This window comes from Panthera onca, chromosome A3 (assembly GCF_046562875.1).
Source record: "Panthera onca isolate mPanOnc1 chromosome A3, mPanOnc1 haplotype 2, whole genome shotgun sequence".
In the NCBI taxonomy this organism is placed as follows: Eukaryota; Metazoa; Chordata; class Mammalia; order Carnivora; family Felidae; genus Panthera; species Panthera onca.
Window position 1 is genome coordinate 27,287,848 of NC_138341.1, and position 18,826 is coordinate 27,306,673.

The window sequence follows — 18,826 nt, forward strand, 5'->3', positions numbered from 1 at the left end:
GGGAGAGTATGTGTTCATCCCCACATGTTGAGCTAGGTGAAACGGAGAACCAGTAGAGGCTCGTGCGCTCTCGTGGGAAGTGGGTTCCGTACTCTCTGCCAACCATGATTCACTGTGTCCCCCAGCTAGAGTGTAACCATGCCACGGGACTAGCTGATCACCAAGGCTAGAATGGGCTCTGGTTGTAGCTTGGGGTGCACAGAAGCCCAGCACGTTCTAGAAATAGACACGTGCTCAGGTCCTGAGGAGGATGCCTTGCCAAAGACTCAGAAAATTCTGTGATATTCCAGTTGCTCCCCTGGAAGATGATGAGAAACCTGTCTACTTGAGATATCTCTGAAGGATTCAGGCATACAGTAAGAATTGTTGGACATCACTGTGCCTTCTACTCTGAGTTCTGTTGGTCTGGTGTCACAATATGCTATTGCTCTCATTGCCTGACCAAATAATTGTATCTGTCAAGGCAGTAAATGATTTTGTCCCCAGTTGTTTGAGACAAAGCCCATGAAGACCTCTTTCTCTGTTTACTGAGCAAGAGTTTCTCTCCATGTATTAAAAAAAATTTTTTTTATGTTTATTCTTGTGAGAGAGAGAGACAGAGCATGAATGGGGGAGGGGCAGAGAGAGAGGGAGACACAGAACTTGAAGTGGGCTCCAGACTCTGAGGTGTCAGCACAGAGCATGACGCAGGGCTTGAACTCACCAACTGTGAGATCATGACCGGAGCCAAAGTCACCTTAACCGGCTGAGCCACCCAGGTGCCCCTCTCCATGTATTTAAAAATTCCAAATAATCTTGAAACAATATTTTAAAACATCTAGAGAGTGACCTTCATTGGTCTTAATGTACTGCACACTTCTTTGCCTGCTGACAACTACCTGTACGTTTTGCTAATACTGAAATTGCTTCTTTAGCTGTCTTTGAAAATCCTCATTTATTTCCAGTGTTCAATAGAGACTTAGAGATTTTTACCTATGAGAGAAATCGGAACTTCCGTTTTCTTGATGATTCAGAATTTATGAACAGTTCCGTAGCAGTATCTCATTTTCATACATCAGTAATACAGAGGTAGGCAAACAAGAATTATTACCCCCATGTGACAAGTGTGGAAACTGAGGTCTGCCCCAAATTGCTAAGCTGGGAAGTAAGTGGTCCAGTCAGGACTTGAGCCCCAGCTTCTTGCCTCCAGAGCCCATGTTCCTTCCATTACCCCACACTCGCTTCGCCCTTGACCCTGGCCAAGAATGAGAGCAGATGTGCACAGCAGGAGGGGCAGCATGGATGGATTAGGGTAGACCCATCCATGCTCCCAGAAAGATAACTCAAAATGCATGTCCAGGTGATGATGGGAATGTAGCGCATCTTCAAATACAAAAGAGCATACATTTCGTGCAGAAATCAGTTTTGAAAACTGACCAAAACTGTTTTGAAATTGGGAATGCTTAATGTGTTAGAGAAAGGAAAGCAACAAAGGACAGTAAGTTCTAGAATCTTAAAAATGCATGGCTGAGGAAGAAAGGAAGGGAAAGAAGATATGGCGGTCCCTGAAGTTTCACCCCCGTTTGTCTGCTCTCCTTTACCAGCCTGGATCCAGTCAGAAGGTTTCCTTAGGAAACTCTTGGTAGTCCCCAAACACAGCTTACAGCTTCTTTCTTGATGCCTTTGGGTAACCTCTTTAAAATGAATACAAAATACCTTTTCCAGCAAAGGAAATCCTACTTGTCTTCTGAATTTCAGGTCAAACGCCACCTTTTCCAGGAAGCTCTTCCTCCTCCTCACTCTCACATTTGGGCCCTTTCTTTTGCTCTGCTAGATGGTGAGAGCTTGAAGGGTAGGGACCAGCTCGTTTCATGGTGGAAGAGGAAGACCCAGACCTAAGGGCCAGACGGCGCCCAACAGCTCTGTGTTAGTCAACAGCTCCGGACCTTGAGTCTCAGCGAGGTTTCCTCTACATGCAGATGTGTATAGGACCATGCTCAGCCTTCTCTGGATTTAGTTTTACAAAATAAGAACATGAACTTATTTTTAATATCTCCTCTTGATCACAGCCATTGCTTGGATATAAAATACCGAACAGTCTCCCTTTCAGATGTGCAACAAACATATATAAAAAAAGCCATGAGAGAAAATGACCTCAGCTCTTGAAACTTGTAAATATTTCAGCAATCTTGCTCTCAAAGGGAGATCCCTAATTCTTTTTCAAACTTGAAGGAGAACTGACAACCGTTTGTGTTCTCTTTGCTTCCAGTTGTGTGTGGTTTTTTTGGAGGGAAGGGTGCAAGTCAAGGATCTTTTTTTTTCAGGTTCACCTGTTTCCTTAATGAAATTAATATTTCTTATGAAATGATTTCAGGCAAAAGTGTTGGGTGTCTGGGGTCTGTATGTTGTTCCTGGGAAGCTTCCACACAAGGAGAATTTGAGGAAGGGGCAACCATCACCCCTCCCCCTCCATTCAGTGTTCAGGGTCTTTTCTGGCCTTGTGCTTGCTTTGTGCAATTCTAGGAGAGAATTGTGTGAGTGTGTGCACACACACACACACATGCACCTCTGGCTCCTTTAAGTGGGGGTAGGGGGTGAAAGAAAGCCTTGAGAGGTCACACCAAAGCCCTAATGCATTTCTTTATTTTCATATGTCACAGGAGGAAACAAAAGAGAGTAAAGCCCTCCCCCACCCCCCCACCCCCAGTCTGTGGTCCAGGCAGATGTGGTTGTTGCCTTGTGTGACTGTCCTGAGTGTGTCCATCCAGTCCTGGGGCCACTGGACTAGCATCTCACAGTTTTGGAAGAGCTACTGAAGTCTGGGGAGCCCCAGGATTTCTTCCATATGCCAGATAAATCCTTGGACAGTATATTTCCATACAACATGTATTGAGAACATGAAGCCATCCCTTCTAAAGCTTTCTTCTCTAGACCTGCCAAATAACTCTGCCCCTCAATTCAGGCAAGGGCCTGGGACGGTGAAATGCTTTGAAAACTCAGTAACCCTGGAACAAATGAAAAACCAGTGTCCCATGTGGTGGCTGGGTCCTTGTTACTGTAATACTACATTCATACAGACCAGGCCTTGATTTTAGAGTTCTAAAAGTTGCTCTTAAAATAAAATGGTACCTACTGGCATCCTCACTTGGTTATGTCTTTTTTGGATCACCAGAGTTACAACTTTTCTGTCTCTTTTGAGTGAAAACATACCTGTCTGTGAGAATGACCAGTCCTTTAAAATGGTAACACCTGTTGGTTTCAGGTAAAACCATTCTTCCAAAAGGCCTGTAGCTTTCTGAGCGCTGGCTCACTTTTCAGTTCCTTCCTCTCCTGGGCTACATTCTGCCAACTGTTCAGCTACTGTTTTTGGTCTTCAGTGTAGAATCTTAATTATGCTGTTTCGCTTTTCATTGTGCGTGGGTGGATACAGCTCCCATAAAGAATATGGAGACGAGGTCTAAGATCAGTGGTGCACATGTGTGCGAGACAGGAGCGTATGGTGGACAGTGCCCTGGCCGGTTTCTGTGGCTCTGAGCTGCGAGTGGGTGTGTCTAGGGGTCAGCAAACAGTGATGACGTCTCACATTGCTTTTCATTTCCTTCTTAGATGACTATGCCCAGCTGTGTAACATCCCCGTCACGGGACGCCGGCGGCCATATGGACGGGATGCCTTGGTTGACTTCAGCGAACAGTATGCTCCAGAAGCTGATCCCTATTTTATTCAGGACCGTAAGCAAAATTTTTCAGTTATGTTGAAACTAAAGTGACTGACTAAAGATTAGTCAATGGTTCTCAAAAGGTAGCCCCTGGGAATTTGTCAGAAATGTAAGCTTTCAGGCCCCACTCTAAGACCTGCTGAATTGGAAAGTCAGTTTTATCCATCCTGTGCATACTCCTTATACGTGTTCAAGTTCAGAAATATTGGATCAAATTATTGGCATGCTGGAGGGTCTGCTGTTACTTTTACTTTCTTTAAAGAAAAAAAAAATCATCTTCTAAGATCCATAACAAAATCATTTCTTTACTCATTTCGTGATGGTCTAATTTAAGGGTCGGGGTTGTCTTGAAAGCCTGATTATAATTGACATTGTTTCTCATATAAGGAAATGACATGTTAACTGTAACAAGTTGATCTTTACAGATATTTTAGAGTGGGAGGTCAAAAAAATTGCTCTTCTGGTCAGAAATTGTTAGAATCCACTCATGATGGGATTTATTAAGAAATGATGCATGGTGGCTTCTCCTGGTCTTGTGGGCAGAGATTTTCTGTGGGAGATGGAGTGTGCCTGTGTGAACCCTGTTCCCATTTAGGAAAAAAAATGTCTGTGGGGCGCCTGGGTGTCTCGTTCGGTTAAGCGTCCGACTCTTGATTTCAGCTCAGGTCATGATCTCGGGGGCCCTGTGGGTTCAAGCCCTGTGCGGGGCTTCACGATGTCAGTGCAGAGCCTCCTTGGGATTCTCTCTCTCTTTCTGCCCCTCCCCTGCTTGCGTCTGTGCTGTCTGTCTGTCTGTCTGTCTGTCTCTCTCTCTCTCTCTCTCTCTCAAAATAAATAAATAAACTTTAAAAAAGAAAGAAAGGAAGAAATGTCTGAAGGTGTTTAACCGGGAGTGTCCTGGATGAGGAAGCCGTGCAAGCTAAAGGTTTCTATGGGGGAAACCACAGCTTTTCAAATACACAACACAGTAACACAGTATTGGTAGAGGATAGGTGGTGTCCCCTTCAGGACTGGCAATGGGGAAATGCGGCTTCCAGCCGCCTTGTCCAAATCTCACAGAGGGGCCCTCCTTGCAGTGTGTGAAGCTACACCAGATTTTCAAGACGGAGAATCCCTGCAGGCCGGGGGGTTGGAGTTAGGACTTTGGAGACACTGCTGAATGACAGACTACAGTGACGCCTTTTCTTTCTTGGGGCCCTGTTACCTGTGAACGAAGCGCACTAGCCGTGACCTGGTTCCTGAGGGCAACCCAAGCTTTGTGGCTACATTTGGCACTGCTTCAGTTCTGAGTCAAAGAGTGTTTCCTTCCTTCCTTTCTCCTTCCTTCCTCTTGTTTTTGATGGATGCATACATTGATCGTTCAGCACAATGACGTGAAAACAGCATTGTATCAGTCCAGCTGAGTTAATTAACATGCCCCTGTATCCCCCCCCAGCCCCAGGTGTAGAACATTCCCAGCATTCAGAAGACCCCTGAAGCCCTTTCCCAGCCGGGCCCCCTGCCCCAAGAGTATCATGACTTCTAATACCTTGGATTATTTCTTTTAATCAACAACATACATCCATGCACTATTTCATGAAATGTGTCGAAATACACTGGCAGGTATAAGACTGGGCACTTACAATTTTGACACTTACCTGTGACTGTGTTATAGGTCAATAAACATTTACCTTTAAAAAGAAGAAAAGGAGAAGAAATATTAAGGTTGAAAGAAAGCCCAGCTTGCCTGCCCCATAAATCCAAAATAACAGGTTAAGTCTCTACACAACAGTGACCCAATCCCATAGCTTCTATGTGCAGCCTCTAGCACATTAGATAGAGTCCAGATTCCAGGAATTTTCATGTTGAAGTGTTCTGGCTCGTGTACCTTCTTTTTTTAATGCTGACGTTGCTTCAGGACTCTTTTAATTCACTACAAATGTTAAGAAATAAACATGTTGGTGTCACATCGATTTCCTATTTAGTAACAGAAGAAGCTGAGATGCAATTTTAAGGCCTCCAGCACTGATTCTATCAATGGCCTTTAAACTTATTGCAATTTATGAGAAATAGCTCCTCCTTCCCAGACCGGGAGCAAGGACTTTCCGGCCCTTCTAAAGAAATGACTGTATTGGGTAGATAGCAACATAGAAAGAAAGCTGAGATTTCTTAATCTCCTGCCTTCTGGTTATTTAAGAAAATTGGACTGGTAACCGGAGGCAGTTTTTTAGTTAAGGCAGTATTTTATAAAAGTAGAATCTCCTAGAGCAGAAATCAGCTCTTTCTTGTAAAGGACTAGAGAATAAATTTTTTAGGCTTTGAAGCAGCTACTCAGCCCTGCTAGGGTATCACGAAAACAGCCACAGACAGCATGTCAGCGAATGGGGTATCTGTGTTCAAGTAAAACTTTATTTACAAAAGTAGGAGACCACCACATTTTGAGAAGGGGCTGTCCTTTGCTGACTCGTGTAGAAGTATTTTTCGGAGTCTGCTTGATGTATGTGTGTAGAGTTTTCAATATTTAATTCCATGTTTTAATTTCTGTAATAATAATTTTTAGCAGTTATAAAGTCAAAACGATTTTGCCATGATACCTGGAATTTGAAAATATTATCATAGATTAAGACTTTATTTTCTTAAGTATTTCTCAAACTGGCTTTGGGGCCCTGATGACATATTCTTAATGGTGTGTAATTTTTTTTTTCCCCTTCAAAATTTTTAAAAGTGCTATCATGGATGTATTAATTTTTAGTCACAGAGTTAAACCTTACAGCCCTGTCTAAACAATGTTATTTTGCTGCCCCCTGCAGTTCCGCTGGAGAATTACTTCAGAGGCCAGAGTTATGGTCATATTTTGATTTTTTTTTTTTCCTTTTAAAGCTGATAACGTGATGAGGTTCTGAAGGGGGAGCCCACATCAACAGTGTTTTTATATCACTGTGGATTTATATTTACAACTCTTCTTTCTAGAAAGAGAGCTAAATACTCTTGATGCCTGTTTCATGTGTTTATATTACTAAACGCTAGTTCTGAATCAGTTTAAAGATACCTAAACTATAAAAAAAAGCCAAACAAGAACTTCTTTGTTTCCTTAAAAAAATAATTTTGACTTTCTAACCACAAGTATGATATACTTTTCTCATTTATCAGGATGTTTCAAGTCGCTTTTACTGTCTTTATCCTTTGATCTCCTGAGAGCCCTTTTGTAAGGCTCATTCCAAAGCTAGAGCAAACAAACACAGGTTACACAGCAAGACCAGCCCAGCTTTTCACTGCTTTTTGGGGAACTCCAAGTGAAAAACCACCGCCTCAAATTTTCATGGATGTTCTGAGCAAATGTCTGCTGAACTGTGATAGTCACTTCCATTGTTTCCATCCTGAACGTTGTTCTGACATTTGCCCTACTGAGAACTCAGGAAATTTGGAATTTTAGATAAACACTTCTGTTTATTAAGAGCAAACCCAAAAACCATACTCAGTCACTTTTTATGCTTTTAATTTAGAACATCAGAATTCAAGATGTAGGGCTACTAACGGACAAACGATATATAAAGCTTCTACTATCTTATGCATAATGCTGTGTACAGATACATTCAGTGTTAAATTTTACTGCTAACTTTAAGACACCTGAAATAGGTGTCTAAAATATGAATATATGATGAACCACAATCTTAATAATCGTATAGTTTTTTTATAAGAATTTTTTAAGTTTATTTAATTTTTTTCATGGGGTGGGCAGAGAGAGAGAGAGAGAGAGAGAGAGAGAGAGAGAGAGAGAGAGAGAGAATCTTAAGCAGGCTCCACACTGTCTGTGCAGAGCCCAACAGCGGGCTCACTCTCATGAACTGTGAGACCACGACCTGAGCCATACCAAGAGCCGGATGCTTGAGCCATCCAGGCGCCCCAGTAATCCTATAGTTTTAAAAGACAGTGAAAGAGGTTGCAAATTTCTAACCTGGCTCCTGTCTTTTCCTTTCTAGGTTTTTTAAATAGCTTCGAGGAGTTGCAGGCTGAAGAATGTGGCATCCTCAATGGATGTGAGAATGGCCGCTGTGTGAGGGTGCAGGAAGGTTATACCTGTGACTGTTTTGATGGGTATCACTTGGATATGGCCAAGATGACCTGTGTTGGTAAGGATGATGTGTGCCCTCTCGGAAGTTATTCTTTCCCCCAGGTGCCCTGTGGCCAGATCTCCTATAATCGAGTACATGTAAGATAGATTTGCAGTTTCAGTTTAGGAAGAGGAGAAAAGTTCTGGAGATGGCAGTGATGGTTTCACAACAGTGTGAATGTACTTCGAGAGGACAGAACATTCTAGGTAATTAGTTTGACTCCTCTAACTTTAGCTTTTGACTGCAGCAAATAGTGTTTTCCCCCAGTACCTGACACAAGCGTAAGAGAGTGTAGATGTCTGGGGAAAAAAAACTTTTATGGTAATCATTTTGGAGAATGTTCCTCCCACAACTACCTCTTCCTCTCTCTCGCATTGCCTTTGCTTCTATTTTTGAACAACTGGTAAGCATACATTAATTCTTCCTCACGTGCTCAATGCCATCTTCCAGGGCCTGGCCCTTGACTTACAGGGTTTTCCTATTTCTGTGGCTCTTCCATTCCCTCCAGTAGCAACCCCCTTCCCCACTTGAGTTTTGTTTGTCTCTGTCTGCGGTGGGTCTGGAAAATAGGTAACCTGGGTTATTACAGGTGTTTAGAGTGCATTTCTTTCCTGTGGAAAGAAATCTGAGAAGGTAACTTGAGCCTTTACAGGGGCTGCCCCGAAGGCTCTCTGCTCACTTGTTTGCTTCTTTAGTGTATTCCTCTAGACAGATCTGTTATTCTGTACCTGTGGAAAGGAATTTAGAAGTGGAAAAATTCCTCCAGCTTTCTTGAGTTTTGACTATAAGATGTCAAGCTGACAAAATGTTCCTGTTGTGTTAAATACAGGGAAGGAAATTCTAGAGCCTTCCGGATCATCTACCTTTTTCAGATCTAGAAAGTCTTACTTATCTTGCATGTATTTGCAACCGATGATAATGAGAAAGACTGCACAGTTTACTGGGGTGGGGGTCCGGGGGTGAGGAGAGCGGAGAACAGCCTGGCTGTGTTCGGGCCAGACGCCTTGCTGCCTCAGGTAAGCCGTAGGCCACGTTTCCTCTTGGGGTGGTACTGGAACGTCTTCACCTGCATGGTTTGGCTTGTTGCAGATGTAAACGAATGTGATGAGTTGAACAACCGGATGTCTCTCTGCAAGAATGCCAAGTGCATCAACACCGAGGGCTCCTACAAGTGTGTGTGTCTGCCTGGCTACGTGCCTTCGGACAAGCCCAACTACTGCACACCATTGAGTACCGCCTTGAATTTAGAAAAAGACAGCGACCTGGAGTAAAAGAGGATCTACATAACCTAAGCCCGTATACTCTGCACTGTGTAAAGGAAAAGAGAGAAATGTGTTATACTTGAGACATTGCACCTACCCCAGAATGTCGGAAACACGGAACCATCACAGAATTGCGTCTCCTCGTAAAGAAGAGGAGAGGATCCAGTGTGAGCCTGACTGGTGTGACAGACCAAATGGACATTTCTCTGAAAAACCAGTATATATAGTCTGTTCATATGTAAAATTCAGTGGAAAAGAGGCGGAACAGTGCTGTTATTTTAAACAGAAGGTTGTATTATGATGTTTTTGTTTTTGTTTTTGTTTTTTTACTATTGCTTGATTAAATTTGGCATTTAAATAGTGGTGGAAATATTTTATATAATTTTCATTTTTTGGTTGTGCAGTTCCTTGGCTGCTGTTTTTCTTCAGATTTTTTTTTTTTCAAGCTCAAGGGCACAAGTCTTTGATAAAATATTGTTAAACTGTATTATAAGTATTGTTACACAGGGTTATGTTATTCCTGGTCTGGAGCATTTTTAAAAATCCAAACTGTCTGTCCTGTGGAGCAGGCAGCAATTTTGTCTCAAAACTTTTCTACACATTTCGAGGAAAATACTTTATATTTACAGTGTATCGTCTGATTTTAATGTCCATTCTTAGCCAAGCTGCTAGTAGGCATCAATTGGATCCTTTCCCGCATTAAAATGGAAGAATTAATGAGCTCATGTTAGTATTGTAATGTGTAAAGTAAGCCCAGCAAAATTTTTTGAAAACTTGATGATCCCAATATATTTACCATTGTATGTTAAAGCAAAATAAATCACCATTTTTTTAGAAAAAAAAATTCTACCTGGGAGTAACTGTCAATGAGTACCTGTCATATTCCCCCCACCTCATTTATTTTTATGAACGGTTCTCTAGTAGCATAGAGTCTTTCACAGGTTAATTATTACATTTGTTAGATGTTGGTAGGGACTGAATGGCGTCCACCCGCGTAATTCATATGTTGGTGTCCTAACCCCCCGTACCCCAGAATGTGAGTGTCCTTGAAGACGGACGTCTTTAAAGTGGTAATTAAGGTTAAATGAGGTCTTTGGGGTGACCCTAGCCCAATATGACTGGTGTCCTTATAGGAAGAGATAGGACAGACACACACAGGGGAAAGACCATATGAAGACACGGGGAGAAGACCGCCATCTCCAAGCCGAGGAGAAAGGCCTCAGAAGAAATCAACCCTGCAGTACCTTGATCTCAAACTTCTAGCCTCCAGAATGATAAGAAAGTTAATTTGCTGTTTAAGTCACCCAGTCTGTGGTACTCTGTTCCGGCAACCCTGGCAAGCAGGACACAGATACAGATCACAGCTAGATAGCACAGGAACCCTGAAAACAGCTTGCGAGGTTCTAGTCCCTGCTTATACACGTCTGTATGGTTTTGTGATTGTTAAAGTGAGTTTCAGAACCTACTTTTTACTTAAGGAAAGCATCTGAGTTTAAAGAAAAACAACGAACCATGTGTAGGGATACCCAGCCGAAAATTTCATTTAACATTTTCCTGAAATACAGGCTTTTGGTGTCTAATACCTGCAGTGGGAAGAATGATGGCACATCGAAGATAGCCGTGTCCTAGTCCCTAGAACCTGTGAACATTATGCGGCAAATGGAAATTAAGGTTACAGATGGAATTAAGGTTGCCAATCAGTGGCCTTAATAGAGAGATAACCCAGAAAGACCCAATGTAATCACAAGAGTGGAAAAGGGAGACAGAAAAGCAGAGTCTGGGGGGAGATGAGAGATGTAGGTGAGAAAGACTTCCCCGCCATGCCCGCTCGGAAGGCAGAAGAAGAGGTGAGGGGGCATGAGCCGAGGAATGTGGCTTGCCCCTGGAGGCTGGAAAAGGGAAGGTGCCATTCTCCCCTAGAGCCTACAGAAAAGAGCGCAACTCTCTCGACACCTTGATTTCAGGCCAGTAACGTGGATCCACTTCTAACCTACAGAACTGTAAGATAACAAATGTGTGTTGTTGCACACCATGACATGAGCGGTCATTTGTTGTAGCGGTGATGACGAGCTCGAGCAACACCCAAGCATCATAAAATGGACCTCTCAACATTTTCAGCTGATGTTTAGGTATAGGAAAAACTTGCATTTGTATCCCCAAGATGCAATGCAGCATTTTAAATAAAAGGGCCTGTTGGCACAGGTCTTGAATTATATTCCAAATATTAGCATAGTTGGAGTCGTCACGGATGTTTGAAAAGCACAAAGACTATCGATGAAATGGATGTGCTCTGGGATGTTGCTGGCCAGCTGGCGTGCTTCCTTTGAATGCATTTCCACAGTGCTTTCTTTCCAGGTCTGTCTAGCCCTTATTTTTACTAGTTTTGTACACCTCGCCCCAAAACATTTTGTTTTTGTAACGTACAATTCTTTTAGCTCCTTTTAGTAGTTACTGCGATTTTACTTTCCGTGCCTATTGTCCTCTAAACCCACAGGTATAGTATGCTGTGGCAGTGGTTCAAATTCATTGGCCATGAAGAGGCAGGCACATAGTACAGTGCGTTTGGATTGTTATACTGGTTATATAATCTGGTGTGCTAATACATGTATTTTCCAGCTGCCTGAGCCAGCGTCCACCCACAGAATGAGTCTGTGTACCTGAAACCAACAATAACATTCTATTCTTTTGTCATAAATGTCAAACTCTACTCCAAAAAAACTAGACCTGGCTATCTGATGTAAGCCTATGTCATTGGAAGTTACGTCCTTGCAATCTGCCATGTTCGTCAAAATAAGCACTAAATACAAACCCAGCAAATCAAGCCCTTAAGCATATTGAATGTGTTTCCATATTTTTATTTAAAATTTTTTTTATGTGATCAAAAGAATACCGTAATTTAACTTTAGTATTTTCACACACAAAGGACTTTCTTATTCTAAATTGTACTTGAATTTTCCTGGAAAATCTTAATATCTTCATATTGGCAGAAATGATGAATCTGAGATGCTTAAAAATAAGGCTCATGAACATTTCATTTGGGTCAACAGTGCAAGAAAACAATATGTGTATGTTACGTGTTCCTCCTTGTGGAAACAAACCGTCACCATGGCTTTAGGAATTGTTTTAATACCAGCATTAAAATACTATGATTCTAACATTCTCTTCAGCTTTCAAGTAGGAATAACTCATGTATGTACTAGATCATCTACGATTTGTTGCTCAAATCTTTGGTAAGAAGAAGAAAACAATGGCTGTCGTTGATCAGTATCCCAGTGTTGGGGAATCAATTCTGAGAAAACTAAAGGGAGGTATCACAGTCTGATACGACAAAAGACACCTCAGGGAAAAGACTTCCTTAACTTAGGATAAAACGTTTGTAACCATCACAGGAGTATGAGATTCCTCTCACCAACTTTCCTCTCTCTTTGAGAGCATAGGATGGCCATCACTGGAGGAAGAGCAGTTATCTCCCAAGTCATTTATGAAGAGCATTTTTGTTTTTATCATGATTCTGAGTATAACTGGGTCAGGCTTTGCTGTCTTGTTGTGACCACAGAAAATCCAATAGGATACTGGTCATCTATCTTGATATCCCCCACCCCCAACATATCCACATACATAAGAATTCACTGAAACCTGCATACACTCTCTCGTTACTCTCTGAACAGCATTCCTTATGTGTAAGATAGGGACAGTGACACCTGCCCTTATACCCCACAGGAGTGTAGAAGGGATCCAAATATGATCACATTTAAAAAGCTTTATAAGCCAGGATTCATTGTGTGCAGATGAAGAATGATTCTTCTTTGCTCCGTGCTACTGACCACACTTTAAAACCTTGACACTTCTACACGCTCCTTTGGCTACAGTGAAGAATTAGTCTAGTCTCCTTCTTGATTCCCTTCCCGGCTGCTTTCCTCCAAGCCTGAGGCTTCCCTTGGATACACTTTGGTTTAGACTCTGCATTTCCCCACAATCTGGACACTCTTGCCTGTTCATTGAAATAATTTCCTGGAAGAAGTTGCTGCGATGGAGCATCAGATGGAGCAAAAGATTTTGGAGGGACTAAGAAATGTATATGTAAATTCAGGAGTCATCTAAACCTTCTGGGGCAAAAAGGGCAGGAGATTTTGGAGGCAAGATCAGACTAGGAAGTATTAGAAAGTGGGTGGGAGAGAAGATTGCTGGTCTGAGAACAAAATGGCCTCACCTCCATCAGGTGTTTAAGTGTCATTCAAGACTAATGGTTTTAAGTCTTCAGAGTTCAAGGTTTTCTTGGATCCTCTCATTTTTGGAGAAAAATGGCCACACTGGCCCACATAATATGGAGTACACCTCAGGTTTTATTTTCCAACCTTGTACAGGATCCCGAGACACAGGGACCTAGAAAGGAGTCCCTAACATCAGAGTAGTTTGGCCTTGGTGACTCAGTGGGAAGAGGCCAGAAGCTCTGTCCACCATCATCCAGCCACACTCAGCTGATGGGTAGGTTGTGCCTTGACAGAGTGGCAACCTCAGTCTGGGAGCACGCAACCTGCTTTCCTAGCAAAGGCCGTGACATTGAGCTTGAGGACTAAGAAGCTATAGGATAAATAAAGAGTTGACTATAAAAGCAGCCAAATACTTCTTTCCAACTGCCATTCTTGATTTTCAACCTCTCGTTCAATGACCTAGCTGGAAGCAAGGACTGGGGGCTGGGACAGGAGCCCATGGACTCCTTGTAGCTATGGACACTGAATCAAAAATATTGTGGTTTCTACAAATTGGAGAGTCATTAAATGTTCTCCAAAGTCTCCCCAGCCTGCTATGGATGGGGCAAAAACTCACTTCCTGCAGGATATTACTGCTTCCCTCATCATCAGTCTCTGCCTTCTCTTCATTAGTGCTCTAGATCAGCACGGTGCAATGGAACTTTTCGTGAAGTTGGAAATGTTCTATATCTCAGCTGTCCAATGTGACAGCCAGTAACCACATGGAGATATTGAGTACTTGATATGTAGCTAGTGTAACTAAGGACCCAAGTTTTTATTTTACCTTTCATTAAATTTAAATAGCAATGTGTGGCTAGTGACTACCATATTGGTCACCACAGCCTGGGTTCTCACCTTTCTTTGGCCCTTCATCTGGGACGCATTCTCTCCCAATCCCTTCCCCCAACCTGTGGTCTCTAGTGCACTACTGGGCAGAGAGCTTTTTGTGGTAAAGAAAACAATGTCTTTATTCCTACAAGTGCTCTCCAAAGCAGATGTGCAGTCAGTGTTTAAGAAGATCAACAAGGGAATTCACATAACTCAACTTGTCTTGTCTTCAGAGATGCCACACATATTTCATTTTTGCCAAATATATAATCAGTCAATTTTGCCACAGTAGCAGAGAATGGCATGAGGAAGATCACGGAGACCTAAACTCTGGAGGAAGAGCCAGAGATACATGCCAAGACAGAGAAAACTCCTGTCTAGCTCCTCTGGCCTTCCTTGCCATAACTCCAGGTTTCTCCAAGTGTGGTCACCAAGCAGGAACATTGGCATTACCTGAGAACTTGTTAGAAATGAAAATCTCGGGTCTATCTCAGACCTATTGGAACAGAAACTCCGTGGTTGCCACACCTCAATCTGTGTTTTAATAAGCCCTCCAGAAAATCCTGATGCATAATAAAGTTTGAGATTGCACCTAAGTAACCATTTGTTCATTGGGCAAGAGGTGCTCACTGGGCTCCAGGAATCATGATACTTTTTTCAGGAATGTCCAAACCCTTTAATGCCCTCCTAGGCAGAGGTAATTCTGTAAGATCCTAGTTTAATTCTCTTTTTTCCTATTTCCTTCCCCTATTGTACCAGCCTTTCCTCAGTTGGCTAGCCCAAGCTTCACTCCTCCAGGTGGGCCCAAAATAAATGTTGACTTTCTGAGCACCTTAACCAGTAGATATTTTTATTTACTGAAGGTCTATTAGAGTACAACACTATTTTTTGTATGTTGTGCATTTAAACAACAGCCCTTAACCTAAGTACTGAGAGGTCTTGCTGGAGCTGGCTGTTACCAGTTCATGACAGCTAACTATACATAACGACTCCCAACCACTTTGGTGGCTGGGAATTGGTCGTGGTGAGAGTATTTACACAACAGAAATTGGCAAATAGCTGATTATTAAAACATTTACCAATGCACCACTGAATCATCCTTTCTTACAAAGAAAGGAAACAGGATCAGTGAAGTTGAGTTGGCCAAACTGGCATATGTATGAATTTTAACCTAGATCTTATAAACTCCAAAGCCAGCCTTCTTTTGTTACAGGGCTTTCCTGGTGATACTTGGGTTTCAATTAACTGGGGGCACGCAGCATCCGAATAGGAGAAATAGGCCATGTCTAGAAGGCACCAGGCTCAGAGTACCCTTGCATACAGCAGAGAAAGCTATAGTCTCAAAAGGTAGGACTAGGAGGGGTCCCTGTGAGGGAAGATGTGTTAATCACATAACAAAGGACACACCTTCAAGGACAGACTTAACAATTTTTCAAATCATTCTCCTTTAAGACAATCTTTCATGTTTAGGGTTTTTTTTTGTGGCTCCTTTCTTAGAAAAATCAGCCACACTGCCCCACAAGTTTAAATACCAAGTTTAACTGGGGATTTATTCTCCCACCCTCACCAGAATCTTGAGACACAGACAGGGATTTTGATAGGGATTGAATTGAACATGTAGATCAATTTAGAGAGCAATGTCATTTTAACAGTATTATGTCCATGAACATGAGATGTCTTCCCATGTATTAAGGCCTTCAATTTCTTTCAACGGGGTAGTATAGTTTTCAAAATAGAAAAGTTACATTATTTTGTTAAACTTATTCTTAAGTAATTTCTTCTTTTTGATGCTACTATAAATGGAAGGTTTTTTTTTTAAATTTTTTAATGTTTATTTATTTTTGGAAAACAAAGTTCAAGCAGGGGAGGGGCGGAGAGAGAGGGAGACACAGAATCTGAAGCAGGCTCCAGGCTCTGAGCTGTCAGCACAGAGCCCAATACGGGGCTCGAACCCACGAAGTGTGGGATTGTGACCTGGGCCGAAGTTGGACACCCAACCGATGGAGCCACCCAGGTGCCCCCGTGTTTTCTTAATTTCAATTTCAGTTTACTTATTACTACTATAATAATTGTAATGTGTTTTGTATATTGATCTTATATTCTGCAATCTTGCTGAGCTCATTTATGAATTCTAATAGTTTTCATTGAATTTCTTAGGATTTTCTATATGCAAGATTATGCCATCCACAAATAGTTTTAGTTCTTCCTTTCCAATCTAGATGCCTTTTGTTTCATTTTCCTCCTTAATTGCCCTAGTTAGGACCTCCTTTACAATGTTAACTAGAAGTGTCAAGAACAGACATCTTTGTGCTGTTCCTGATTCTTAGGGGGGAAAGTATTCCCTCTTTCAACATTGTCTGACTGATTGATTGCTTGATTGATTGATTTTTCAACATTAAGTCTGATTTAACTTAAGGTTTCCATAGATGTCTTTTATCAGGTTATGGAAGTTCCCTTCTATTCCTAGTTTTTTAAGGTTTTTATTACAAAGGCATGTTGAACTTTGTGAAATGCTTCTTTTGTGTCCATTGAGATGATCATGTGGTTTTTGTTTTCTATTAATGTGAAGTATTACATTAATTGATTCTCAGATGTGAAACTCATCTTGAATTCCTAAGATAAATCCCATTTGGTTATTGTACATAATCCTTTTTTGTATGTTGCTAGATCCAATTTGCCAGTATTTTGTTGAGGATTTTTGTGTCTATGTTCATGAGAAATGCTGATCTGTAGTTTTCTTTTGATGTCTTTGTCTGCTTTTGGTATCAATAGTAATGGCTTCAGAGAGTAAGTTGGGAAGTATTTCCTTCTCTCTTATTTTTAAAAGAGTTTGTGAAGAATTGGCTTCAATTCTTCCTTAAATGGTTGATAGAATTCATTAAATTGCTCATGGGCTCTTTTCTGGGGGAAACTAATTCAGTCTCTTTACTTGTTATAGGTCCATCCAGCTCTTAAAAAGAGAAGACCTTTTCTCTTGTTGGTATGTACTCACCCTGGAGGCACAATGCCAACAGCCAAACCTAACTAATCAGTAGTGTCCTTAGGAGCCAGGGCAATATAGAACTGAGACCTGGGAAGGACCAGGCAGGGCCTCAAAGCAACTGCTGGGTCCCTCACTTGTCCCCTTCTCAACGGTAGGTGACAGTGGATCTGGCATCCTTTGGGCCCTGTGCCCAGAGTGACTCAGCTCTGGAGCTTTCTACCCTTCATTTCTGCCCTGATGGGCACCCAGGGATACAGCCTCAGCTCGCTTTTCCTTGTGGCAGTCTCTCCTTGGGAATATCATTGGAATCACCCTAGTTACCTGGCCTGCATTGTCCTTCTGGCCTTTGTCCACTCAACAACACTGGATGGTTTTCTCCAGGCCAACCCACAGAGCAGTGCTTTCCCCTTGGAGGCTCTCTCGTTTTCCCCAGTGTCATGGAATCCCCTCTGAAAGCTGAATCCCTCATAAGCTTTTCTTTAGCCTTCATCCCCTTGCTCTCCTAGCACGTTTATGGGAAATGCCAGGTTCATGCATGTGTTTGTAAGAGGCCCTCGATTTCTGCCCTCATTTTATAAGTGAGAACTCTTCCCACAAGAAGCAGATCACCTACCCTGGCCAGAGCCCCACAGTCCTGGGACTGGGATTTGCATGGCCCTACCCCCAGCAGGGTTCATTAATCACTCCTTTCTGGGCCACCTCCTTCTGGTCTTCTTTTTCAAACACCAAAACTACTATTCATTGATTATTACTTCTGTGGCAAGCCTGTCATCTAATGTTCATGGGAACTGTACTTCATCTCCATATTTATAGAATTTGGGAGGTTAAGGGCCTTGCTTAGGGTTTCATAAGGAATAATACCCAGGGATTGACTGAGTTCCCAGCCCATACTTCTACCCAATATGCCTGAATTTCTCATTGCTTAGGAAGAAAATACACACTTTTCTGTTTACAATAGAAAATAAAAATGAGTGGAGAGGAGATTCTCCTGTAGAGTCTCTCAGGGCAAACCCTTTATCAGGCTCCTGGTTACTTAGCATAGTGAGTCCCAGGTCGCAGAGTCTGAAACAGAAGGTCGGTCTCAGGTACATGAACCTCATCCCTTTCATTCATTCACTCATTCATTCATTCACTCACTCACTCACTCAATGAAGATTGACTGAATATTAATATGTGCTGGGAAGCATAGTAGGTGCTAGGACCCAGCAGTGATCTATAAACAACATTTCTGTCCTCATGGACCTTCCATTGTAGTGAAGGGACAATATCTACTCTAATGTTATTTTAATAAAAACTCTGAAGATAGATGGAGGATTGTGGAGGAAGGCTATGGTATGTGATGTCAGAGAAAGCATCTCTGGGGATAATATTGGAGCAAAGGCCGCAGTGAAGTGAGGGTATGAAAGGCCTGCAGATTTCTGGGGAAGGAGTTCCTCTGTAGTAGAGGAGGTACCAAGACCTTGGGGTGGGAGCGTCTGGGGAACTTTAGGACCAGTGAGGCCAGTGTGGCTACAGCGGAAGGAACACCAGGGAGAGCAGTAGGTGATGCCTTCAGAAGTCAAAGGGAAGCCATATCCTGTGAGGATTGTTGGCCAGAGTGAGAAAGTTTTTCTACCTCCTAAGATCGTTGTAAAATTTTCTTTCAATCTTTAGGCATCTCAGCTTTTCCGTCCATTCCCAGACTCAACTGTTCTTGGACAATGAATAAGCAAACTAT

The 18,826-nt window shown here is 42.2% G+C and overlaps 1 protein-coding gene across 9 annotated transcripts in view; it reads left to right on the plus strand.

Annotated features, from left to right (window-relative positions):
• LTBP1 (latent transforming growth factor beta binding protein 1) overlaps positions 1-9,892 on the plus strand; it is a 401,303-nt gene extending 391,411 nt beyond the window's left edge. For all 9 annotated transcript variants that reach the window (XM_060652208.3, XM_060652235.3, XM_060652189.3 and 6 more), the window contains 3 exons: positions 3,586-3,708; positions 7,655-7,804; positions 8,876-9,892. In XM_060652208.3, coding sequence (XP_060508191.1) covers positions 3,586-3,708; positions 7,655-7,804; positions 8,876-9,057 — 455 coding nt within the window. In that variant the 3' untranslated portion in view covers positions 9,058-9,892. The remainder of the gene's footprint in view (positions 1-3,585; positions 3,709-7,654; positions 7,805-8,875) is intronic.
• Positions 9,893-18,826: the final 8,934 nt, after the last annotated feature.